The sequence below is a fragment of the Rattus norvegicus genome, chromosome 8 (genome assembly GCF_021556685.1).
Source record: "Rattus norvegicus strain SHRSP/BbbUtx chromosome 8, alternate assembly SHRSP_T2T, whole genome shotgun sequence".
In the NCBI taxonomy this organism is placed as follows: Eukaryota; Metazoa; Chordata; class Mammalia; order Rodentia; family Muridae; genus Rattus; species Rattus norvegicus.
The window spans coordinates 18,638,001-18,664,744 of NC_141541.1; the positions used below are offsets into that span (position 1 = coordinate 18,638,001).

At 44.2% G+C, this 26,744-nt stretch overlaps 1 protein-coding gene and 1 long non-coding RNA gene across 34 annotated transcripts in view; one reads left to right on the forward strand and one right to left on the reverse strand.

Annotated features, from left to right (window-relative positions):
• Positions 1–10,506, reverse strand: part of Deup1 (deuterosome assembly protein 1) — a 62,411-nt gene extending 51,905 nt beyond the window's left edge. For 13 of the 33 annotated variants that reach the window (XR_015626587.1, XR_015626585.1, XR_015626592.1 and 10 more), the window contains exons 1-2: positions 9,902–10,436; positions 8,625–8,698 (exon numbers count right to left, since the gene is read on the reverse strand). Coding sequence is in view for 17 of the 33 variants with exons in the window: in XM_087561700.1 (XP_087417826.1) it covers positions 8,625–8,653 (29 nt within the window). In the remaining 16 variants the exon portion in view is untranslated. Of the gene's footprint in view, positions 1–1,105; positions 1,384–8,624; positions 8,699–9,901 lie in introns of those variants that run through there. The other 20 variants (XR_015626588.1, XR_015626586.1, XM_087561692.1 and 17 more) reach the window with 3 other exon arrangements.
• LOC148003963 (uncharacterized) overlaps positions 2,394–26,744 on the forward strand; it is a 52,578-nt gene continuing 28,227 nt past the window's right edge. Inside the window, exon 1 of the long non-coding RNA XR_015627535.1 lies at positions 2,394–2,576. This is a non-coding gene — a long non-coding RNA (uncharacterized LOC148003963). The remainder of the gene's footprint in view (positions 2,577–26,744) is intronic.

Sequence of the window (26,744 nt, forward strand, 5' to 3'; positions counted from 1 at the left end):
TCAGATTGCCAGATTGGAGGGAGAGAGGATGAGAAAGAGACATGCACTGCAGACAGCAGAGTTCTGGTACCCTGTGGTGCAGCACCGTGAAGATCATCAACAGCACACGAGGACTGATTAATCAGCATATCCGTCAGTGAGAAAGGACAGAAGTCTAAGGTGCCGAGCAGTGCCATTCACATCCACCCAGCTTTGACTCACTGTACCTGTGTGTACATGACTCAGTCCCTCAACTGTACCTCCCGAGTATATACAAGTGTCATTTGTGAACCACAGAAATGAGAAATAAAAGTGGGGTTCACACATGAAGAAGTATCTGGAAGTGATTCGGCAGCTGCTGGACTCGTCTCTCAAAGAGCTTTGAAACACAAGCTTCTGTTTGGGTTCCTTTGTGTTGTTATTGACAGCAACCCTTTTGCCTCAGTCTCCCAAATCCTGGGATTGAGCGACTACTTCTGTTTTCCTACTCTGGTTCTTCAAGAGAGGGCCAGCAGCTGTGTCAGCCTTCTGACGTTATCTAAACAAGGCAGCTCTGAAATCCAAGAGCGCACATTAGTAGTTACAATAAAGCTGTACAGGGAGGAATGGACGTATGCCAGCAAACACTGGTGTGGAGCTTGGAGAGAGAAAAGGCAGCTCGTCATATGACTGAGGAGGCCATCATGGGAGGACAGAGGCAGGGAGAGAGTGTATGTCTTCAGGAGACATGGAAACATAGGAAAACAAATTCTCAAGGCTGGCGAGCAGTTTCAGGAGGCCTTACCCTTCGAAATCTCTTACGGAAACTCATTCTGAAATAAATTACACACTCATTTGCCTGAGCTAAGAGGCATGCAATTCGACCTTTCAACGGTCGCTCACATCGGACACTGTGGCACATGAGACACGAATACAGGCAAAGGGCTGTGGAGGTGACCCAGAAGCTGCCCACCACAGCCCGTGAGCTCACGGCGGCCAGAGTGGCTCCTCTCAACAGGACTACAGAAACACTGTTCTTCCCAGTCCTGTAGGTCACAGCTTCATGGCCCCCTCACTCAAAACCAATTACTGAAGCGTGGCTGGGCTTTTCCTCAGGCACTTTCTCTCCTTCCAAACGGTTGTTTACCTTTGCCCTTCGTGTTTACTGAGTCAGCAGTAGTCAATGCCGATTCCCACGCTGAGCGTGACTGAGGCTCATATTCTGCCAGTCTTCCCTTCACTCTCCAGAAGCTTAATGGATGTGGAAGTGTTATAAACCACCTTGTTCTGAAGGAGGGGTGCAGGAATGCATGAGCGAGGGCCTGTCCCTGGCCTTTGACCTGACGGTGAAAGACAGCCCTTAACAAGATGAACTGCTCTATGATATCTTAGTGTCCCCATTGACAGGAAAACCTCAGGTATCACCTTTTCTTTTCTGATTGGGGGATGATATGCTACAATGCACACATCACAGATGGCCTCTGTGATGACTTTTCACACTGTGAGCAACCTTTAAATGAAGAGACAGGAGGAGAGCAGACAGACAGGGATGGGAGCAGACAGACAGACAGGGATGGGAGCAGACAGACAGGGAGGAGAGCAAACAGATAGGGAGGGGAGCAGACAGACAGACAGTGAGGAGAGAAGACAGACAGGGAGGAGAGCAGACAGACAGGGAGGAGAGCAGACAGACAGACAGGGAGGGGAGCAGACAGACAGGGAGGAGAGCAGACAGACAGGGAGGAGAGCAGACAGACAGACAGGGAAGAGAGCAGACAGACAGATAGGGAGGAGAGCAGACAGACAGGGAAGAGAGCAGACAGACAGACAGGGAGGAGAGCAGACAGACCGACAGGAAGGGTACATTGGAAGTTGCTCCCTCTTCAAGGGGAAACTTCATAGCTTTAAGAGAGCACTCCGACTTCCCTGTCCTCAGAAAGTGATCTATGTAAGTCTGAGGAAACTGATAATGGACGTTTATTCTCATATGCAGTGCCTGTGTTATGTGAGCCAGTCTCTAGGACAACTGCCTCCACCCCTCAGTATAAATGGGTTGGTCTGAGGAGATGCATGGCAGTGGTGTGAGGACAGCATTCTGCCTTTCCCCATGACACCAGGGCCAGGTGCTTCACCAGACCTCAACAGGAAGGGCCAGGCAAGCACGATATGACCTATTTTTTTTTAATACTAGACATTTAAAGAAATATAAATGTGTAAGGGACACTCTGCTTTCTGCATGTTTGAGATTTCCCACGAACCTTTCTTGCTAGCTTGTGCTGACTTCTAGAAGTTTCTGCAGCCTCAAACCCTGAATTTCAGGCATCTTCGTCCAGTGCTGTTCACAACTGGCAATTTCACAGGACGTCATGGACTCTTAAAACATCACATGTCCTGACCCTTGCAGCTCAAAACCACTTCCTTCCCTTCTGTTCTGCATCTTTATCTTTACACAACTGCTTCCAGTTGCCAGGAGTAAAATCTTTCTGATCAGAGAGTACCGCTGGTGTTAATTCCGCTCCACACCCTAAATTCTGACCTCTCATCATACCCAGTGATAAAACCCGATGAAGACATCATCATCTGCTGTCCACGGTTGGCTGTCAGCTGCTTTTGTCTAGGTATGGTTGGAGTGTGTCTCCTGAAGGTGAAGAAGTGTGTTTCCTCATATGCTGAAGCAGAGAGGTGGTAGGACCTTTAAGGTCTGGCCTTGTGGAAGACAATTTGGCATTGGTGGGACTGCCCTCAGGAGAGACTTAGTTCTTGCAGGAGTCTTGTGGGGCCGAGTTTTGAAGAGAAGCCTGTCCCCTGGCTGTCCCCAGCCTCCTCCTGTTCTGCACGCCAGCACCTGGTGTTATTAACGGAAACTGCCTGCTCCTGAGCTTTCAGTTTCCAAAACTGAGCTAAAGATACCTCTGTTCCTTATAAACTATCCAGCTTTGGGTATGTTGTTATAGCAACAGAGAAGGGACAATAACCTCCCCAAGTCCACACTTTGATTCTTACATATTAACAGTTTTTATGGTATTTGGAATGACGGTTCCTTAGCACATGGGGTCTTCAACTGAAGTGGGCTCTCAAAGTATCTCACCCAATTTTGAAATTCTAAGAGCAGGTGTATATCCTCTGAGACTGGCTTGAAGTGAGGTTTGGACATTCTTGGGCTGCTGATCAAGACCGCCACTCATGTCTCATCTTCTACCTTGATTCTCTTTTCCTTTGCAGTGCCAGGGTTTTTACCCAGAGCTCTACAAGTGCAGGGCAAGTGCTCTTCCACTGAGCCACACTCCCCAGCCCAGCTCATTTTCTGAGCTGTGTAGATACCAACATTGTGGATAATCTGATCACCCGTCCTTTCTGAATTGGTGGTTTTGTTGATTGGACAATGATTTTCTGTTCTTGAGCCACTTTAAGGTAACTTGATCATACAAGACAGGTGTAAAACATTCGTTTTTCATTTACCATGTTATAGAGAAGGGTTGGAAGGGATCTGCACAGGCAGAGCTCACCGGCTCTGCTCTGTCTCCTGCTCGACATTTGCACACACTGTGGTTGTGCAATGGCTTAGTGAGAGGATCCCAAGCCAGTGGCTCTGTGTTTCTGGGAATACCAGCAAACATCCTTGTTAACTCCAAGGCACAGGCTACTTAAGCAGTCAGTGTTAGGAGGGGAAAACAGTGTGGTCCACGTGTCGCCTTCACAGGACCCCCAGGCTCTGGTCAGGAAGCTCCTGCTGGTGGATTCCTGCCCCGCACATTTCTGCTTGTCCCGGATTCCATCATTTTCCGCACCATCCTGCTTCTACCTAATTTTGAACACTTAAGTTCTTCTCCTTTGGCCTTCTGCATATGGAGTTTCTGCTGTTCTGCCTGACTTTGACATCACTTCTGACAGTGTGCCCTTCCCATGTGAGATGCCCTTCCAGTCATCGTGGCGTGACAAGAGATGCATGCTGCTGTCACTGGGTTAAGTTCAGCTCCTGTTGGTTTTTGGTCACCCTTGGTCTGCCCTTTCTTCTTTACTAGCTCTGTTATTAGCTCTGCTTCTTTCTGTTGACTTTGGTGGAAGGAGGACATGGCGTTGTCACCAGATGCTATCCAATGAGATCACTCCTTTCTTCAGAGGTGAGGACCCTGGAGGCTGTTCACGTTAAGTGTCCTGTGCCAGGCACATTGACTAGAGGCTCTCAACTCTTCTAGGGGGTTTGAACATGTTGAAAAGCTAGGCCAGGTTAGATGTGCCTGGTGCCCAAGTTTATGGTTAGGTCTGCATACCTCAGGCCTCTCCCTCTTTAATCTAATGAGTGGCCAATATACCCAACAATGCCCTATAAAAAGTGCAGGCAAATGTGTTTTGTGTGGTTGTACTTCTTAATCTTTCTCTTATATTGTTTCAAAGGCATCTCCCTTCCCTTCCCTCCCTCCCTCCTTCCTGAGTTTTCTGTCTTTTGAAGTTGCTAATTCAGTCCTTGCAATCAGCCCCATGCTAGCTTCAAGTCCACCTTCACCACTCTACATACTAGGAATACTCTCCCCTTCCCCTATCTCTTTTCCCATTAGTTTTTCATTTAAGACAGAAGAACTTAGAGGGACTTGTTAAATGAGACTATTCTGGTGAGAATTGGATGTGGGGGGCAGTACTGAGCAGTATGGGGAGAGCGGGGAAGGTGTAATCTAGGCAAAGGGTGGTCTGGGCCAGTGGAAGTCACAAACAGCCAAGGCAGTCGAAAAGAATTTTTCAATCACAGGAAGAGAACACTGTTATGGTCCTGCTATAGGGGCTTAGATCAGAAAAATCAGAATTTCTTTTTATCAACTGTAAAGTAAAACTGTATTTAACCCATGGCAAAATGATCAATGAAGCTGTGACTCTGTGTTTCTCAGGGGAAGGATCCTTGAGGGTTAGAAAGGGGACTACCAGGGAGTTGAAGCAGGAGTGGGAGGTCAGGCTGGGGAGCACCCTCATAGAGGCAGGGGGTGGGAGAGGGCATAGGGGGTTTATGGAGGGAAAACTGAGAAGGGGGATAACATTTGAAATGTAAATAAATAAAATAACCAATAAATGTGTGAAGAAAAGACCCAGAGGAAGCAGTGTTGGGGAAAGGCTTTTAGAATCCAGGTGGGAAGCTGCTCTTTAATAAGCAATCCATCTCAGTTCTCTGGAAGATAAGAAGAGTTTGGTGGCTTGTGCAGAAGCATCCTGAGTTTTAGAAACCATTTGACAAGATTCTATGCAAAAGATCAATGGCTCAGGTGTTAGTTACAGAATGCAAAGTATGATGACTCAGGATGGAAGGCAAAGTAGGAGAGTTATCAGAGGAGAACAAGGCTTTGGGCAAAGACAGATGAACCCACAAAATGTGCCCCTTTCCCAAGTCTTACTAACATGAGGCAAATGGGTATTTTTCGCCTGAAACATTAAACCTACAAAGGCGAAAATAGTGGGAGCCAAGTAGGACCTTGGGATGGTTGTTCTAGGCTGGCACCTTTTCACGGTTTACAGTCACCTGGGAGACGTGCCTCTGGGCACGCCTGTGAGGTGGTTTCCGAAGGGAAGACCCAGCCACATGTGGTTGGCACCCACCATGGTAGATCCTGGACTGAATAAGAAGTGAGCGCAGGGGCCCAAGAAAAGCAGCTCACAGGACGAAAAAGATGGGCAGCTCCAATCAGACATTTGTAAGATACTGGAGGGAAAAGGGAACTTCAACAGTTTGTGACATCAGGATCACTAAGTCCAGGAGCTAAAAATGCTGAGCAGGAAAGAAAAAATGATCCGTGTTAGACTCTGAGATGGATGCGACTTAGAAAGTTGTAAGACTATGGAGACTACCAAAATCATGTCATATTGGGGGATAGTGGAGTGAAAAGTGTGTGTGTGTGTGTGTGTGTGTGTGTGTGTGTGTGTGACAGAGGTGGGGAGAGGGAGAAAGAGGGGGAGGGGGAGAGGGGGAGGGAAAGAGGGAGAGGGAGATCCAGTGTAAAAGTCAATAGATAATGCCTAAAATTGAAAACTCAAAAAGCGACAATAAAACACATTATTTGAAAATACTGAGTTAGACATCAAAAGCCTTGGGAAAGGGTCCCTGCCAAAAGAATTCACAGTGGCTGCCTGTGGGAGTAGAAAACTGGCTGGGCACCAACATAACTAGATTTTGCTTTCTATTGTTTTTGGTAATGCATAGAACCAAATACATTTTTATATTGTGTACACACCTTTTTTCACATATATATGTATATGTATATATGTATATATATATCTGTATGCTTGTGGTTTTAGCACTACATAAGCTCACAGTAGGTGCTAAATATTCGTTGAAAGCAAGCTGCTTCAAGAAACATCAGAGGAACATGTTTATAAACTTGCTAACAAGTCCCTGGAGAACCACCCGAAATTTACTGGCTTCTTAACACGAGAGTCGGTGGGGTCTGAGCTCTGGAGACCATGGTACAGAACATCTGGCCACAGAACATCTGGCCACATGCCTACCAGTCCTTCAGAGCACACTGTGGTGTGCTCATTAACATCTGGAACTAACTGTAACTCTCTCGTACCCGAACAAGACCAGCTCTCTCCACTAAGTTCTAAGTTCTTTAAGGACCAGTTCTGTTTTTAAATAACCTTGGCTCTTCAGGGCTTAACACTCAGTACAAGGTACTTTGTTTTCAAAGGGGGAATGCAGAGAACCAGCCACAGCCTTTGCAGGGCTGAGACGATATGCTACACAAGCACAAGCTTGAGTCTTCCAGTCTGTCTTACTGTACCCCAGTGTCACAGTCACTTTAGGGGCTGAACACACGCTTAGTCTGACCTCGCTGTGCTGTGAACTCTAATCAGGCTGCCCCTCTCACCTCCACGTGATCAATTTCCAGTGTAGAAAAAAAATCCAGGCATTGGAGCCAGATGTATTTCAATTCAACCGCTGCCTCCTTCACTAATCACTTTTCTACCCTGATGTAAATTCTAGTTCCCGTCTCCACCTGTCTGAGGCTCAGTGGGGGAGAGTTGCCGAGATGCAGCAATGGTTACTCTCCACCCTTCACCTCTCAGTGGCGTTGGCTATGGCTGGGCAGGGCCATTTCATATTGAAAAAACTAAGATTGGAAATGCACTGAGTTAACCTAATGAGCCGGAGCACCGACAGCTCAGCCCTCAGTGTCCTGTGGTGAAGGAGACGGTCCACCCTCACAGTTTACTGCTGACCGTGAAGGAGACCGTCCACCCTCACAGTTCACTGCTGACTGTGCATTTGAGGCCACCAGCGTTGTCAGAGTGAATCCACAGAAGATAGATTAGAGATTAGAAGATGGTTTCCACCATCCTCTTCAGAGCTTCACCCAAGCGTCAGGTGATCGGGCAAGCTGAGCAGTCCTGAGTCCAGCGTCAACCATGTATGGAATTCCTGATCTATAGCTAGGCATGTGCTACCCAGCTGGAGAGCACATTTCCGAGCCTTTTTTTTCACGACTCCGTGTGACTGAGTTCTGGCCAATGTTAATGAACACAGGGGAGCCCGACATCTCTAGGCAGACTTCTAGAAGGAAAGTCTTTCCTGCCCTTGTTTCCCCCTCACTAAGACCAGGATGGAAAACAGTCACAATGCTGGAGCTAGAACCGGAGCAACCACTCACTCTGACATAGAGATGGGTTTGCATGTTACTTAAGGCTGTGCACTTGGTGTGCATGTGTGTGCGTGTGCGTGCGTGTGTGTGTGCCTGTGCATGTGTGTGTGTGTGCGTGTGTGTGTGTGTGCCTGTGCATGTGCATGTGTGTACATGTGCGTGTGTGTGTGCATGTGCGTGCGTGCATGTGTGCGTGCGTGTGTGTGTGTGCCTGTGCATGTGCGTGTGTGTGTGTGTGTGTGTGTGTGTGTGCGCGTGTGTGTGTTTCAGGGGTTCTGGCTCTACTATAATGTATTCTGTTTTCTTGTTGAGAATAAGGGCTATGGCCAGGAGATCGGACTCGAAACGTAGTCTTAGTTACTCATGCTTCTCTCCTTTCCTTTACCTGATGTCAGAGTCACAGGGGAAGCAGAGTCACTGGAAGTGAGACGCTAGAGTTGTGATTGGGTCAAAAGCAGCCACACTCAGGACTGGGCTCTGATGTGAGTGCCTCTGCTGCCTCAGTGTGAGTCCAGCAGAGGCAGAAGGATAGTGAACTCTTCATGGTGCTGATGCAGGAGAAGAGGCAGGACAAATAATTGTGAAGCGGAATTTGGCCCATTTCCTATGGTGAATGTTCTCCAAACCCCATTCTAAAATATCCAATTCTTGCTGTGCTATGGAAATATATGCATCGTGGGGCTGTGTTTATATGTTGAGAAAATGTGGCCAGTCTTATGTAGGAGCAGAGAAACCACTCACCCCAGCAAGAAAAGGCCAGGAAGTGCTGTGCTGTGGACATGTTAAGGGCTGAGGAGGCCAGCGTGGGTCCCCAACCTGTGATGCTGACGTATCAGTCGGGAAGCGCTGTCTTCCAGGGTATAGACTCAACATCAGAAAGATTCACACGAATAGAGACTTCATAACTTACTTGAGATTTTCTGTCTATTTACCCCCTCCCCCAATCAGCACATCCTATTTTTAACAATTCATTTCAGAACTCACGCTTCCTCCAGGACTTCTGGGCATAAAGATGAGCTAATTAAATAGAATTTCTGCAGCACTTACCCTGCCGTAGTATGGGCTTGGTTCTCCATGCCAAGAAATGTTTACATCTGACTTGGTACTTACTGATATTTAATCTGTGAGGAGGGAAATTATTTAGAATTATAAAATGCTTACACATATTAATATAAGATATGATATTTTTGCTGTTGGCAGCCACTTAGTATAGGTTTTGTGAGCATGGAAGCTCTAGCTTTGACAAGTACAGAAGGCCCACGGTGGGGGTGTGGGTGTGGGTGGGGGTGTGGGTAGGGTGTGGGGGTGGGGGGTGGGGGGTGGGGAGGTTTCTTTGGCTTGAAGTTTCCACACAAGTAGGAATACTGGCTCAGCATTTGTTTGCAATATTTGGTACTGGCTGAAACCAGAAAGCATTCCTCCTTAACTCAAAGGCAGCTAGGTGTCAGTGGCCTTTTCAGAGTGCTCAGTTCCTAATTCTTGCTCTGAGAAGTGTTGTCTAGAAGCCCTTGGAGTTTACATCTTAGCGACTCCCTATCCTCTGCCTTGGAGTATATTCTTTTGTTGGCTTTTCTTGACCTTTTAAAGGAGTAGATAAAGCAGGAGATTTAGTACAAAAGTCCAAGAACAGGAGCTGGACAACTGGTCCAGCAGTCATTGAGCTTAGAGTGCAGAGAGAGGACCCCAGCACTGGTCGGGGAGCTCAAAACCACCTATAACTCTAGCTCCAGGGCAATCAGATGCCCTCTCCCTCCCTGGCACCTACATCCCTCCCAACCCTCCCCATATCACCCCCTACACCTCCCCATACCCCCTCACACCACCCCTACAACACAGACACACTGTTGTCCCATTAGTGGATAAACTTATAAGGATAAATGAACAAAGTGGTAAATTGGACCTAACCTTACTAAGAAGTATATGAACTAATTAAGTACCTGAGAAAGAGAAGGAGAGGGGTAGGGAAGGAAAAAGAGAAGGTGTTGAAGAGGATGAAGAGGAGGAGGAAAGAGAGGAGAGGGTAAAGGGAGAGAGAAGAAGAGAGTGGGAGAGGGGGAGGTGAACAGGATGAATATGAAGAAGGGGAAGGAAAGGAAGGAAGGGGAAAGGGGATAGGAGGAATCTCCATTCAGACCGTTTAGCACCACAGGAAATTGCAGCAGTGGGGCAGACACTGGAGGTGACAGGAGACAAAACTAGATCAAAAAGTTCAGACAAAAGAGGGAAACTGAGGCACACTCCCAGGGTCTGCTGGAGGCAGTGGAAGCCAGCTGCTGCCTAGGGGAGGGACAGGTCCTGGGTTCAGGGAGTCAGCCGCCTGTTACCTGTACTGCTGTCTGGAGAGGTCTGCCCTGGCCTGGGCTGTGGGTCCCGCCCGCAGCACCCCGCCCGGCCGGCACCGTTGGCCTCTGGTCCCCAATGGGTTGCCATGGAGACGCGGCCTCCGCACCGGTCTGCTTCCCTCCAGCCGGAACTCCCTAGTACTGGCGCGGTCAGTGCCCAGTCCAGTGCCTCCAAGATCCGCCCATCCTGGCTAGCTGCGGCCCGCCGCACCCAGGGGCGCGAGAGAAGCGCGGGAGGACACTGCCCAATCAGAGAGCTGGTGGGCCACCAGGAGCGCCACAGAGACTGGGATACCTAACTCTGGGCCTCAGCCCTCTTCCCAGAGGAAACCAGGGTTGGGAGGGAAAGAACTCCAGGCAAAGGCCCTTTGAATTCACCTTAGTTAACTTCCAGCTGGGAATTGGTTAGGCTCACTCCTCTGTCACTGTATTCGCACCATTTAAACCTCTCTCTTCCTCACAGTTCTCTGAGTCCTTGGAAAACTGCCAGTTAGGTGGATTAGGCTGTATTGGGAACAAGGGAGTAGCTTCTAGTGGTGGGAACCAACCCGGATCCTCGGTAACTGATTCCAAATTCTTTCCTTTTCAGCCACATTCCAACCATAATTGATGACAGAATCTCAGTCTGACCCTGTTGATTTCACTTAGAAAATGACGTTATATACCATAATGCATATATATGTATATGTATGTATATATACACATATACACACATATGTAACAGAATACACACATACAGTATAGAAATCACAATACATTGATACATGTACTATTTACAAGTTATATATAATATACATACGTGTATATATACTTGGCACAAAATACAGACAATAAAGAAATCACACATGCACTGATACATGTATGTTATTATATACATTATATAATTACATATTAATTTATTATATATTATATGTATTATATTACATATTACATACTACATACTGCATAGTACATATTACACATTACACATTATATATTATATATTATACACACACACAGGTGTGACAGCAAGCATGTGAATTGGGGGATGCTGCTGGGCCTACTTTAGGAACATAACTGTTTCTCAGCATGTTCAGCTGATTGATTGCTAGTTCTTAAAGCCTGTCATTTGCATTCTTTTGACTCATGTCACTTTGCTACTTTAACATGGCCGTCAATTTTAATCCAGCCCACAGTCCTCCATCCAGGTTTGCCCGGTGCTCAGATGAGTCATGTGGAGTAATTCAGGAAGCTAGTTCTGCTTAGTGCAGTTCTGACAGTGACTGGGTGAAGCATGGTCATCTCATCTTATCCTGAAACTTCATTATTCTGGGAAAGTTAGTCACACCCTTTATTCTTGCCTAAGCTGAAATACACCATGTATTTTTCCTGTCAAGAAATGTAACCATCACTGTTGCTCTATTACTTTTGGGTGTTTTTGTTTTTTGTTTTTATTTTTTTATTTATTTATTTTTTGAGACTGTTTCTTGGTGTAGCCTTGGTTATCATGGAACTCACTCTGTAGACCAGGCTGGGCTCGAACTCAGAGATCTGCCTACCTTTGCCTCTTAAGTATCGCATGTGATTAAAGGTGTGCGCCATCATGCCTGCTATTTACTTACTTTGACTGTTGGTATCAGGGGAAGTGCACATGAATGGTTCACTGTAGGTGTCAGAGGACAAAGTGTAGAACTCTGCTCTCTCCTACGTTTTGGTTCTTAGGCGTCATGCTCATATACTCAGGCTTGGTAGCACATGCGTTTACCAGCTGAGCCACCAGATGAAAGTGAGCAGGAAGAACAGAAAGTGAAGCAGAAAGAAAACTTCATGATGGTCCAAGATGTCCAAGACTGTACCCGCTTACAGCTCCTCCCTGTTACTAAAGCCTCAGGGGCACCAGTGAGACACGGGCAGTAGGAGATGCTCAGAGCTTTGGAGGACATCAGCAAACTCAGACTTAAAATAAAGGATTCATTGGAGGATACATCTAGTTCAAGAACAACTGACATGTGACTTCAGCTTCAGGGCGTCTCAAAATCTCCCCAGAAAATAGGGTTAGGTTTCAAATATTCAGGAAACCATATCTGTAGGCATCTAGGTCTTGTACAGGTGATGGCTGATTTCCTATTTTCAGATGAATGGATGTGGGAGGGGTTTCTAAAGCCTGAGAGGATAGCTACTGTAATGGACTTTAGGAAGTTGTTTATGTGCAGACTAGAGCTGCCTGCAGCGGTAGTAGATTATTCTGCTCTAATCTCCCTGCAGCAGCAGGAGCGCAAGTTTCTTGCTACCGGCCCCATGCCCTGAATTTCTAAATGAAAGACACACACACACACACACACACACACACACACACACACACACACCACACCACACACACACACATGCACACAGCACACAACACACACAACACATACACACACACAACACACACAACACACTCACAACACATACACACAACACATACACACACACTTGCACACACACCGCACAACACACACACACACCACATACACACACAACACATACACACACAACACATACACACACACTTGCACACTCACACCGCACAACACACACACAACACATACACACACAACACATACACACACACAACACATACACACACAACACACAACGCACACACAACACATACACATACAACACACACACAACACATAAACACACCACACACACAACACATACACACACAACACACACACAACACACAACACACACAGCACACACACACACACAACACATACACACACAACACACAACACACACAGCACATACACACACACAGCACACACACACAACCCATACACACACACAACACACACACACACACACACACACACACAGCACCTTATATTTAATGTGCCTTAATCAGCTCAATGGCTGGGTCACTCGCAAACTTCCATGGTGCTAACACCTCCCCTCTGATACTCTTGGATTATTACTTATTAAAATCTATACTCCATCTTTGCTACCCGACACCCAGTGGGGGGAGGTGCTGGTGCAGCTCTTCCCTGACTCTTACATGGTTGGTACTCTGTCTTCTGTAATGTAAAGCCTCATCTTATTCCTTTCCTGCCATGGTCCCCTTGCAGGCAAACCCCAAAGTCCTGCCTCTGTCTCCCTGCCCAGACATTAGCCACCAGCAACTTTATTTATCAATCAGAACCAGATGGGGGCAGAACCCTTAGTGTCTTACATGTAGGATTCTTGTGCAATTTGGGGAACCCAATTAATATATTACAAGCATAAAACCAAATCTACATTTCTGGTTTTTCATCCACTAAAAAGGCATTTTCTCTCAGACAGACAATGAACATAGTCATAGTAATAGCAGTTATGTAAACTATAAGGTATGATATACACTAATAACATCCAGTCCATCAATTTTGTCAAGTTAGGCACATTACTCTAACATCTACCCTAACTTAGGAGTCCACAATCCTATATCTGAATTATGTTTTGATTTTAACTTGCATTGCCATCTGAAAACCATCCTTTCAAATCTACATCATCTTCCTTAGAGCTAAACAACTGAAGTTTGATTAGGAAACTACAACTAGTCTTCAACCCCATCAGAGATCTGAAAACATTAAATGTTACATGAATATATAGAAAACACAAAAACATAGCTTCCAAAACTTAACCAATTTGCAGAGACAGCTGAAACCTGGACAGTCCCCCATTCCTCAAAACAGTGGAGTATCTGTCTTCAGCCTTCTGGCCCAGAACCATCTGACAGACCTTAAGTAAAGCAGGAACTACTAAGAAGCAGCTTACCCTGTCTTGGCAGAGCTAAGCTGTCAACTATCCAACATCTGTCTGCCTGACATAGAAAACACACATGATATAGAAATCACAATGTACTGATACATGTACTGTTATTACACACACACACACACACACACACACACACACACACACACACACACACAGATATGACAGCAAGCAAACTTTCTAAGCACTTGAATTGGGGCATGCTGCTGGGTATACTTTAGGAACATAACTGTTTCTCAGCTCGTCTGGTTGATTGATTGCTAGTTCTTACAACCTCTCAATTGCATTCTCCTTTTAACACACATGTCATGTATATATAGTCTGTAGATGAATTAGGCAATTCTTGCCCAACTGGAACAGATCTATATGGAGGTTATGAGGCTCAATATCTTCTTTGTACTGTGAAGGGAGTACTGTCAGGAGCAGACATGTCTCTTAGTCAAAAATCTAATAATAATGAAATGATTATAAATGTCATATTCTGTGGATTTCTGATGCTTTTGAAGACTCTATATAAAGTATATCTGAACTGTTAAACCTTGGCTACTCTTAGCTGTTTCTATTTGAATAATATTGAAAATGCCTTTTTATAATTAAATTGGACTTTAATATAACCATGAGTTTACTATCTGGCCCTTAACTTGCATTACTTAATCATCCTAAACGGTTTGTAAAGCAGCTATAGAACGACTAAGTCAAAGTCTTGGATTCTTCAATGAGCTGCATAGGCGCAATGCCTATCTAAGAGTAACAATATTAATTTTAAATTTTATATCAATATGCAAAGATTTATACCAATGAAAGCCTTAAATCTGTATCAATATATAAATTCTGTACCAGTGTAAGGAATTATAACTTCAATTTTGCATCAATTATAAAGATTTCTACCAATGTAAGGTTATGACTACACAATGCTCTAAGAATAAATTTAGTAATCTATCCAATATGTCTAATTTCTTCTAACATTACTCTATCCTCCTTTTCCTCTTTAACTCGTTTCCTTTTACCTAGGAAAGAAAGGATAGAGAAGAGGAAAGAAATCCCCAAGTCTAAGTCTCTATTTAGTTTCCTCCTGCTCTTCATTTAATTCAACATCAGGAACAAAACCAAAGTGAGTCAGGGTAAGCCCTACCCCTCAGCTAAAGAACTATTGGCAATTGATGACTTGTTGGGTGAGAAAGAATCAGTTTTGTTCAGTGATGCAAGACAGGAGAGGCCTCTGTGGTTCAGGAGATGGTCCTACATCCATGTATATACAGTGACACTAAGTGGATTCCCAGTTTTAAAACACAGAGCATGAGCATTTGAGAGGGAAAAGTGGTGAGGGGTAGGGAAGGAATTGGAAGGAGTCAATTTGGGACAGCATCACATGTGTAAGGACACTATGTAACCTAACCCTCACAATCTACAGTCCATCTGGCATCCTCTGGGGTACTGTGCTGTCACTGGACTATGTTCCGATCTCTGATAATTTTGGGGCCAGTTTGTGCTGCTCACTCTGGATCAAGCTCAAAGGGGAACTGGGCTGCACTCCTGGACATTATATCCTTCTCCCTCCACCTGTAAAGCACTGAGACCAGGCATGCACCACTGCCTTAAACACATTAACGTCGTTAGAATAGTTTTGCATTTACAGAAAACCTGTAAACATGATGCAGAGTTACTGTGTTCCCTCATCCAGTAACCCCTTGTGTGGACATATTACTCTGGCAAGATCTAGTTGTGATAAGCAACCCAAACTGATTTTTAAAAGCCAACGAAAACCTATGCTTTACTTATAAATTCTTTTCTTTATACCTAACATGCTTGCTGCTGCAGTCCGCCCAGCACACAGGGCACAGTTCATCTTCTCACCTCTCTAAGCGCCTCTTGACTGTCAGTTTCCAGAGTTTTTGGTTTGGATGAGCTTGACTGTTTTGACAAACCATGATGACTATGATTCATGTAGAATTCCCCTTTGTAGAGTTTGCTTTTCCACTGGGGAAAGATCATGGAAGACGTCTGTCCCATGCATCACACTGTACAAAGGCCATGTCACCGTGACCTGAGTGGTCTGATTGAGATAGTTTTGTCACATCTCCATACCAAGCTCTTAGACCACAGTCACATGCATGGACTAGACCTGAGGTATATAATGGGTGATACACAGTCTGTATAGGTTTATTTAGAATTCCTTTTCATGGAAGCTGTGTCTCTCCACTAGCTTTTGTTTTATTTTGTTGCATTTTCAATTAGATATATTTCTTTACTTACATTTCAAATGGTATTCCCTTTCCTGGTTTCCTGTCCATAAGCCCTCATCCCCTCCTGCCTCCCCATACAGGTATTCCTGCCATCACCCCTCTTACCCCCCCCCCCCGGACATTCCCCTGCACTGGGGGTCCAACCTTGGCAGGACCAAAGGCTTAACCTTCCACTGGTGTCCCAACAAGTTTATTCTCTGCTACACATGCAGTTGGAGCCCTGGATCAGTCTTTAGGTGGTGGTTTAGTCCCTGGAAGCTCTGGTTGGTTGGCATTGTTGTTCTTATGGGGTTGTAAGCCCCTTCAGCTCTTTCTGTCCTTTCTCTAATTCCTCCAACAGGGACCCTGTTATCGGTTCAGTGGATTGCTGCTAGCATTGACCTCTGTATTGGACATGCTCTGGATGTGTCTCTCAGGAGAGATCTATATCTGGTCCTTTTCAGCATGCATTTTTTAGCTTCATCAATCTTCAGTTTTGGTGGCTGTATATATAGGGGCCACATGGGCCACCTGTGGGGCAGGCTCTGAATGGCTGTTCCTTCAGTCACTGCTCTAAACTTTCTTCCATATCCCGTCCTATGGATATTTTTTCCCCTTTTAAGAAGGAGTGGGAGCATCCACATTTTGGTCATTCTTCTTGTTGAGCTTCCTATGGTCTTTGGATTGCACCTTGGATAATTAGAGCTTTTGGGCTAATATCCACTTATCAGTGAGTACCTACTAAGTGTGTTTTTCTGTAATTGGGTTACCTCACTCAGGATGATATTTTCTAGTTCATTCCATTTGCCTATGAATTTCATGAAGTCATTGTTTTTGATAGCTGAGTAGTACTCCATTGTATATATGTACCACACTTTTGAATCCATTCCTCTGTTGAAGGGCATCTGGATTCCTTCCAACTTCTGGCTATTATAAATAAGGCTGCTATGAACATAATGGAGCATGTGTCTTTGTTGTATGTTGGAGCATCTTTTTGGTATATGCCCAGGAGAGGTATAGCTGAGTCCTCAGGTAGTACTATGTCCAAGTTTTTTTGGAGCAACCTCCAGACTGATTTCTGAGTGTTGTACCAGTCTGCAATCTCATCAACAATGGAGGAGTGTTTGCTCTCTTCAGAGCAAGAAATACCCCTTCCAGATTCAGCCTTACCCCCTTTGAGATCTTATATGGGGCCTCAGCTGTATTAGATGATGTTATTGAACCAACATGTCATAGTAATAATGATTTGTATGCCAGGCTAAAAGACCTACAGGTGATACAGAAAAAAGTCTGCTCACACTGACAGCAGCCTATGCCCCGGGGACCCCCGAGACATCTCATCAGTTCCAGGTCGGAGACTCGGCTACATACGATGGCACCGAACCCAGACACTCGAGCCTCGCTGGAAAGGACCGTACCTGGTGCTGCTGACCACTATGACAGCCGTCAATTCTCAGCCCTCACCAGCCGCGTACTAGCTGTTGGGGCTGAGAGCTGAGACCTAGAGGGACACTCAGCATGTTTGCCCTGGGTTCCATCGGGATAGGTGTGGGAATAGGCTTGACTCCTACAAAAAGATAGACACTTAACAAGGTTGGTTTTAGTCTTGGTTCACTCGGTCTCCCTGGATGACTATCCTACTCTCTGCTATGGCTGGCCCATTACTAATAATTTTCTTGGTTTTAGTTTTTGGACCCTGCGTGACAAACAGGTTAATTGCTTTTGTTAAAAATTGAGTGGGTACTGTGAGGTTGATGGTTCTGAGACAACAGTACCAGTCAGTTAGGACAACTGGTGAGACCGAATATGAGACTTGATATCAAAATTCTAAGATTAAAATTACTTAGTAGGGCAGCAGCTCTCTGCTCCCAAACCCCGTGGGAGAGAGACCTCACCGCCTGGTCAGGTGGGCACTCCTGAGGCTGCAGAGAGGAGGAGACCACCAACACTGCCCACCCCTGCCCACATCCCTGGCCCAAGAGGAAACTGTATAAGGCCTCTGGGTTCCCATAGGGGAGGGCCCAGGAGCGGCAGGACCCCTGCACCTGAGACACCGCCGGAACCTGAAGGAAACAGACCGGATAAACAGTTCTCTGCACCCAAATCCCGTGGGAGGGAGAGCTAAACCTTCAGCGAGGCAGACACGCCTGGGAAACCAGAAGAGACTGCACTCTGCACACACATCTCGGACGCCAGAGAAAAACACCAAACACCATCTGGAACCCTGGTGCACGAAAGCTCCTGGAAAGGGCGGCGCATATCTTCCTGGTTGCTGCCGCTGCAGAGAGCTCGTGGGCAGAACCCCGCGAGCAAACTTGAGCCTCGAGACCATAGGTAAGACCAACTTTTCTGCTGCAAGTGACCTGCCTGGTGAACTCAAGACACAGGCCCACAGGAACAGCTGAAGACCTGTAGAGAGGAAAAACTACACGCTCGAAAGCAGAACACTCTGTCCCCATAACTGGCTGAAAGAAAACAGGAAAAGAGGTCTACAGCATTCCTGACACACAGGCTTATAGGACAGTCTAGCCACTGTCAGAAATAGCAGAACAAAGCAACACTAGAGATAATCTGATGTTGAGAGGCAAGTGCAGGAACCCAAGCAACAGAAACCAAGACTACATGGCATCATCGGAGCCCAATTCTCCCACCAAAATAAACATGGAATATCCAAACACACCAGAAAAGCAAGATCTAGTTTCAAAATCATATTTGATCATGATGCTGGAGGACTTCAAGAAAGACGTGAAGAACTCCCTTAGAGAACAAGTAGAAGCCTACAGAGAGGAATCGCAAAAATGCCTGAAAGAATTCCAGGAAAACATAAATAAACAAGTAGAAACCCATAGAGAGGAGACACAAAAATCCCTGAAAGAATTCCAGGAAAACACAATCAAACAGTTGAAGGAATTAAAAATGGAAATAGAAGCAATCAAGAAAGAACACATGGAAACAACCCTGGATATGGAAAATCAAAAGAAGAGACAAGGAGCTGTAGATACAAGCTTCACCAACAGAATACAAGAGATGGAAAAGAGAATCTCGGGAGCAGAAGATTCCATAGAAATCATTGACTCAACTGTCAAAGATAATGTAAAGCAGAAAAAGCTACTGGTCCAAAACATACAGGAAATCCAGGACTCAATGAGAAGATCAAACCTAAGGATAATAGGTATAGAAGAGAGTGAAGACTCCCAGCTCAAAGGACCAGTAAATATCTTCAACAAAATCATAGAAGAAAACTTCCCTAACCTAAAAAAAGAGATACCCATAGGCATACAAGAAGCCTACAGAACTCCAAATAGATTGGACCAGAAAAGAAACACCTCCCGTCACATAATAGTCAAAACACCAAACGCACAAAATAAAGAAAGAATATTAAAAGCAGTAAGGGAAAAAGGTCAAGTAACATATAAAGGCAGACCTATCAGAATCACACCAGACTTTTCGCCAGAAACTATGAAGGCCAGAAGATCCTGGACAGATGTCATACAAACCCTAAGAGAACACAAATGCCAGCCCAGGTTACTGTATCCTGCAAAACTCTCAATTAACATAGATGGAGAAACCAAGATATTCCATGACAAAACCAAATTTACACAATATCTTTCTACAAATCCAGCACTACAAAGGATAATAAAGGGTAAAGCCCAACATAAGGAGGCAAGCTATACCCTAGAAGAAGCAAGAAACTAATCGTCTTGGCAACAAAACAAAGAGAAGCAAAGCACACAAACATAACCTCACATCCAAATATGAATATAACAGGAAGCAATAATCACTATTCCTTAATATCTCTCAACATCAATGGCCTCAACTCCCCAATAAAAAGACATAGATTAACAAACTGGATACGCAACGAGGACCCTGCATTCTGCTGCCTACAGGAAACACACCTCAGAGACAAAGACAGACACTACCTCAGAGTGAAAGGCTGGAAAACAATTTTCCAAGCAAATGGTCAGAAGAATCAAGCTGGAGTAGCCATTCTAATATCAAATAAAATCAATTTTCAACTAAAAGTCATCAAAAAAGATAAGGAAGGACACTTCATATTCATCAAAGGAAAAATCCACCAAGATGAACTCTCAATCCTAAATATCTATGCCCCAAATACAAGGGCACCTACATATGTAAAAGAAACCTTACTAAAGCTCAAAACACACATTGCACCTCACACAATAATAGTGGGAGATTTCAACACCCCACTCTCATCAATGGACAGATCATGGAAACAGAAATTACACAGAGACGTAGACAGACTAAGAGAAGTCATGAGCCAAATGGACTTAACAGATATTTATAGAACATTCTATCCTAAAGCAAAAGGATATACCTTCTTCTCAGCTCCTCATGGTACTTTCTCCAAAATTGACCATATAGTTGGTCAAAAAACGGGCCTCGACAGGTACAGAAAGATAGAAATAATCCCATGCGTGCTTATCGGACCACCACGGCCTAAAACTGGTATTCAATAACAATCAAGGAAGAATGCCCACATATACTTGGAAATTGAACAATGCTCTACTCAATGATAACCTGGTCAAGGAAGAAATAAAGAAAGAAATTAAAAACTTTTTAGAATTTAATGAAAATGAAGGTACAACATACCCAAACTTATGGGACACAATGAAAGCTGTGCTAAGAGGAAAACTCATAGCGCTGAGTGCCTGCAGAAAGAAACAGGAAAGAGCATATGTCAGCAGCTTGATAGCACACCTAAAAGCTCTAGAACAAAAAGAAGCAAATACACCCAGGAGGAGTAGAAGGCAGGAAATAATCAAACTCAGAGTGGAAATCAACCAAGTAGAAACAAAAAGGACCATAGAAAGAATCAACAGAACCAAAAGTTGGTTCTTTGAGAAAATCGACAAGATAGATAAACCCTTAGCCAGACTAACGAGAGGACACAGAGAGTGCGTCCAAATTAACAAAATCAGAAATGAAAAGGGAGACATAACAACAGATTCAGAGGAAATTCAAAAAATCATCAGATCTTACTATAAAAACCTATATTCAACAAAACTTGAAAATCTTCAGGAAATGGGCAATTTCCTAGACAGATACCAGGTACCGAAGTTAAATCAGGAACAGATAAACCAGTTAAACAACCCCATAACTCCTAAGGAAATAGAAGCAGTCATTAAAGGTCTCCCAACCAAAAAGAGCCCAGGTCCAGACGGGTTTAGTGCAGAATTCTATCAAACCTTCATAGAAGACCTCATACCAATATTATCCAAACTATTCCACAAAATTGAAACAGATGGATCACTACCGAATACCTTCTACGAAGCCACAATTACTCTTATACCTAAACCACACAAAGACACAACAAAGAAAGAGAACTTCAGACCAATTTCCCTTATGAATATCGACGCAAAAATACTCAACAAAATTCTGGCAAACCGAATCCAAGAGCACATCAAAACAATCATCCACCATGACCAAGTAGGCTTCATCCCAGGCATGCAGGGATGGTTTAATATACGGAAAACCATCAACGTGATCCATTATATAAACAAACTGAAAGAACAAAACCACATGATCATTTCATTAGATGCTGAGAAAGCATTTGACAAAATTCAACACCCCTTCATGATAAAAGTCCTGGAAAGAATAGGAATTCAAGGCCCATACCTGAACATAGTAAAAGCCATATACAGCAAACCAGTTGCTAACATTAAACTAAATGGAGAGAAACTTGAAGCAATCCCACTAAAATCAGGGACTAGACAAGGCTGCCCACTCTCTCCCTACTTATTCAATATAGTTCTTGAAGTTCTAGCCAGAGCAATCAGACAACAAAAGGAGGTCAAGGGGATACAGATCGGAAAAGAAGAAGTCAAAATATCACTATTTACAGATGATATGATACTTTATTTAAGTGATCCCAAAAGTTCCACCAGAGAACTACTAAAGTTGGTAAACAACTTCAGCAAAGTGGCTGGGTATAAAATTAACTCAAATATATCAGTAGCCTTCCTCTACACAAAAGAGAAACAAGCCGAGAAAGAAATTAGGGAAACGACACCCTTCATAATAGACCCAAATAATATAAAGTACCTCGGTGTGACTTTAACCAAGCAAGTAAAAGATCTGTACAATAAGAACTTCAAGACACTGAAGAAAGAAACTGAAGAAGACCTCAGAAGATGGAAAGATCTCCCATGCTCATGGATTGGCAGGATTAATATAGTAAAAATGGCCATTTTACCAAAAGCGATCTACAGATTCAATGCAATCCCCATCAAAATACCAATCCAATTCTTCAAAGAGTTAGACAGAACAATTTGCAAATTCATCTGGAATAACAAAAAACCCAGGATAGCTAAAGCTATCCTCAACAATAAAAGGACTTCCGGGGGAATCACTATCCCTGAACTCAAGCAGTATTACAGAGCAATAGTGATAAAAACTGCATGGTATTGGTACAGAGACAGACAGATAGACCAATGGAATAGAATTGAAGACCCAGAAATGAACCCACACACCTATGGTCTCTTGATTTTTGACAAAGGAGCCAAAACCATCCAATGGAAAAAAGATAGCATTTTCAGCAAATGGTGCTGGTTCAACTGGAGGTCAACATGTAGAAGAATGCAGATTGATCCATGCTTATCACCCTGTACAAAGCTTAAGTCCAAGTGGATCAAGGACCTCCACATCAAACCTGATACACTCAAACTAATAGAAGAAAAACTAGGGAAGCATCTGGAACACATGGGCACTGGAAAAAATTTCCTGAACAAAACACCAATGGCTTATGCTCTAAGATCAAGAATCGACAAATGGGATCTCATAAAACTGCAAAGCTTCTGTAAGGCAAAGGACACTGTGGTTAGGACAAATCGGCAACCAACAGATTGGGAAAAGATCTTTACCAATCCTACAACAGATAGAGGCCTTATATCCAAAATATACAAAGAACTCAAGAAGTTAGACCGCAGGGAGACAAATAACCCTATTAAAAAATGGGGTTCAGAGCTAAGCAAAGAATTCACAGCTGAGGAATGCCAAATGGCTGAGAAACACCTAAAGAAATGTTCAACATCTTTAGTCATAAGGGAAATGCAAATCAAAACAACCCTGAGATTTCACCTCACACCAGTGAGAATGGCTAAGATCAAAAACTCAAGTGACAGCAGATGCTGGCGAGGATGCGGAGAAAGAGGAACACTCCTCCATTGTTGGTGGGATTGCAGACTGGTACAACCATTCTGGAAATCAGTCTGGAGTTTCCTCAGAAAATTGGACATTGAACTGCCTGAGGATCCAGCTATACCTCTCTTGGGCATATACCCAAAAGATGCCCCAACATATAAAAAAGACACGTGCTCCACTATGTTCATCGCAGCCTTATTTATAATAGCCAGAAGCTGGAAAGAACCCAGATGCCCTTCAACAGAGGAATGGATACAGAAAATGTGGTACATCTACACAATGGAATATTACTCAGCTATCAAAAACAACGGCTTTATGAAATTCGTAGGCAAATGGTTGGAACTGGAAAATATCATCCTGAGTGAGCTAACCCAATCACAGAAAGACATACATGGTATGCACTCACTGATAAGTGGCTATTAGCCCAAATGCTTGAATTACCCTAGATGCCTAGAACAAATGAAACTCAAGACGGATGATCAAAATGTGAATGCTTCACTCCTTCTCTAAAAGGGGAACAAGAATACCCTTGGCAGGGAAGAGAGAGGCAAAGATTAAAACAGAGACTGAAGGAACACCCATTCAGAGCCTGCCCCACATGTGGCCCATACATATACAGCCACCCAATTAGACAAGATGGATGAAGCAAAGAAGTGCAGACCGACAGGAGCCGGATGTAGATCTCTCCTGAGAGACACAGCTAGAATACAGCAAATACAGAGGCGAATGCCAGCAGCAAACCACTGAACTGAGAATAGGACCCCCGCTGAAGGAATCAGAGAAAGAACTGGAAGAGCTTGAAGGGGCTCGAGACCCCATATGTACAACAATGCCAAGCAACCAGAGCTTCCAGGGACTAAGCCACTACCTAAAGACTATACATGGACTGACCCTGGACTCTGACCTCATAGGTAGCAATGAATATCCTAGTAAGAGCACCAGTGGAAGGGGAAGCCCTGGGTCCTGCTAATACTGAACCCCCAGTGAACTAGACTGTTGGGGGAGGGCGGCAATGGGGGGAGGGTTCGGAGGGGAACACCCATAAGGAAGGGGAGGGGGTGGGGGATGTTTGCCCGGAAACCAAAGAATTATTATTAAGTATTAAATAAATTAAAAAAAAAGAATTACTTAGTAGAAGAAGAGGGGAATGAAAGGAAAATTATACAGATTTAAGGTTTAAAAATATAAAATTAAAAGAGTAAGTTTCAAAATCCACAGACTCAGGGCTAAACACTGTCCAGGCAGGGTGGGGCCCGCCCTGCAACCAGGACTGACAGGCCATAAAGATGCAGAAGGGCACCTCCCCCAGCTTACTCAGAGTCACACCTTAACCAGATGTCCTTCAAACCCTGAGACACCCCTAGCTTCTAAAATCCTGTACGCTCCAGTCAGCCTGTACTCTTCTGCTGTGCTGTAATCTCACTGCCATGTTTGAGTGAGCCAATCACTTATAGCCACACCAGAAATTAGCCAATTGTGTGTAACCGCTCCAAACCCCCTAGCTTTCCCTATATAAACCGCTGACTTTTGAGCTTCGGGGTCGACACCTCTGTCTCCTGCGCAGGATACGTGTCGGCCCGGAGATCCCCGTAATAGATCTCCATAATAAACCTCACCTTTGCTTATTACATCCAAAAACAAAAACAAAAACAAAAACAATGGAGGAGTGTTTCTCTTTCTCCACATCCTTGTCAGCATCTGTTGTCACCGGAGTTTTTGATCTTAGCCATTCTGACTGGTGTGAGGTGGAATCTCAGGGTTGTTTTGATTTGCATTTCCCTGATGAGTAAGGATGTTGAACATTTCTTTAGGTGCTTCTCAGCCATTTAGTATTCCTCAGCTGAGGATGTTTTGTCTAGCTCTTTTTTAATAAGATTATTTGGTTTTCTGAAGCCTAACTTCTTGAGTTCTTTGTATATTTTGGATATTAGCCCTCTATTGGATTTAGGATTGGTAAAGATCTTTTCCCAATCTGTTGGTTGCCGTTTTGTCCTAATGACAGTGTCCTTTGCCTTATAGAAGCTTTGCAGAGGTCATATTTGTCGATTCTTGATCTTAGAGCATAAGCCATTGGTGTTTTGTTCAGGAAATTTTCCCCAGTGCCCATGTGTTCGAGATGCTTCCCCACTTTTTCTTCTATTAGTTTGAGTGTATCTGGTTTGATGTGGAGGTCCTTGATCCACTTGGTTTGTACATGGTGATAAGCATGGATCGATCTGCATTCTTCTACATGCTCTCCTGCAGTTGAACCAGCACCATTTGCTGAAAATGCTATCTTTCTTCCATTGGATGGTTTTGGCTCCTTTGTCAAAAATCAAGTGACCATAGGTGTGTGGGTTCATTTCTGGGTCTTCAATTCTATTCCATTGGTCTATCTGTCTGTCTCTGTACCAATACCATACAGTTTTTATCACTATTGCTCTGTAATGCTGCTTGAGGTCAGGGATGGTGATTCCACTAGCTTTTTATCAGTTTAGAGTTGTATATACTGCGGACTTTGACTTGTAACCTGGAGGCACTGTATTTTGTTCTGTGATGTTGCCAGCTTTCATCACTCTGCTCCTGTGCCATTCTGACACGCCTTCATTACTGTGCAGATTTTGTTTTTGTTGGGGGCTTCATTGCTTGTTTTGGTTAATTTCAGTACTTCCTCCTGTGTAGGCCATTCCAGGCTCACTTGGTCTATTATATATCATCCCTAGTTCTGCAGCCAGCCATTTCCCTGGGGGATAAGGTAGCTTTAGTTAGAATGTAATTAGAAACAGATATCTGGGCACTGAGTGCTAGTTGATTCTCATGGTTTTTAGGTCCTCTCAGCTGATAAAGGAAGGAAATATATGTGTTTTCTATTATCCTCTTGGGCAACTAGATATGTAGATTTCTATATGTATTCATCTGGGACTCATTATAAAGGATTTGCTCCCGAGTCAGCAAGCACTTCATGGCATCTGCAATAGTGTCTGGGTTTGGTATCTGCATATGGGATGGATCCCCAGGTGGGGCAGGCTCTGGATGGCTTTTCCCTCAGTCTCTGCTTCACACTTTGTCTCCATATTTCCTCCTGTGAGTATTTTGTTCCCCCTTCTATGAAGGTCTGAAGAATTCATACTTTAGTCTTCTTGCGCTTCACATGGTCTGTGAATTGTATTTTGGATATTCCGAGCTTTTGGGGCAATATCCACTTATCAGTGAGTAATGTTTGTTCTTTCATGATTGGATGATATTTTCTTGTTCCATCTATTTGCCTAAGAATTTCATGAAGCCATTGCTTTTAGTAGCTGAGTAGTACTCCATTGTGTAGATGTACCACATTTCTGTATCCATTCCTCTGTTGAAGGACATCTGAGTTCCCCCCCCCCCCCAGCTTCTGGCTATTATAAATAAGACTGCTAAGTGGACCATGTGTTCTTGTTATATGTTGGAGCATCTTTTGGGTATATGCCCAGGAGTTATATAACTGAGTCCTCAGGTAGTACTATGTCCAAGTTTTTTGAGCAACCTCCAGACTGATTTCTGAGTGTTGTACCAGTTTGCAGTCCCATCAACAACGGAGGAGTGTTCCTCTTTTTCCACATCCTTGCCAGCATCTGCTATCACCGGAGTTTTTGATCTTAGCCATTCTGATTGGTGTGAGGTGGAATCTCAGGGTTGTTTTGATTTGCATTTCC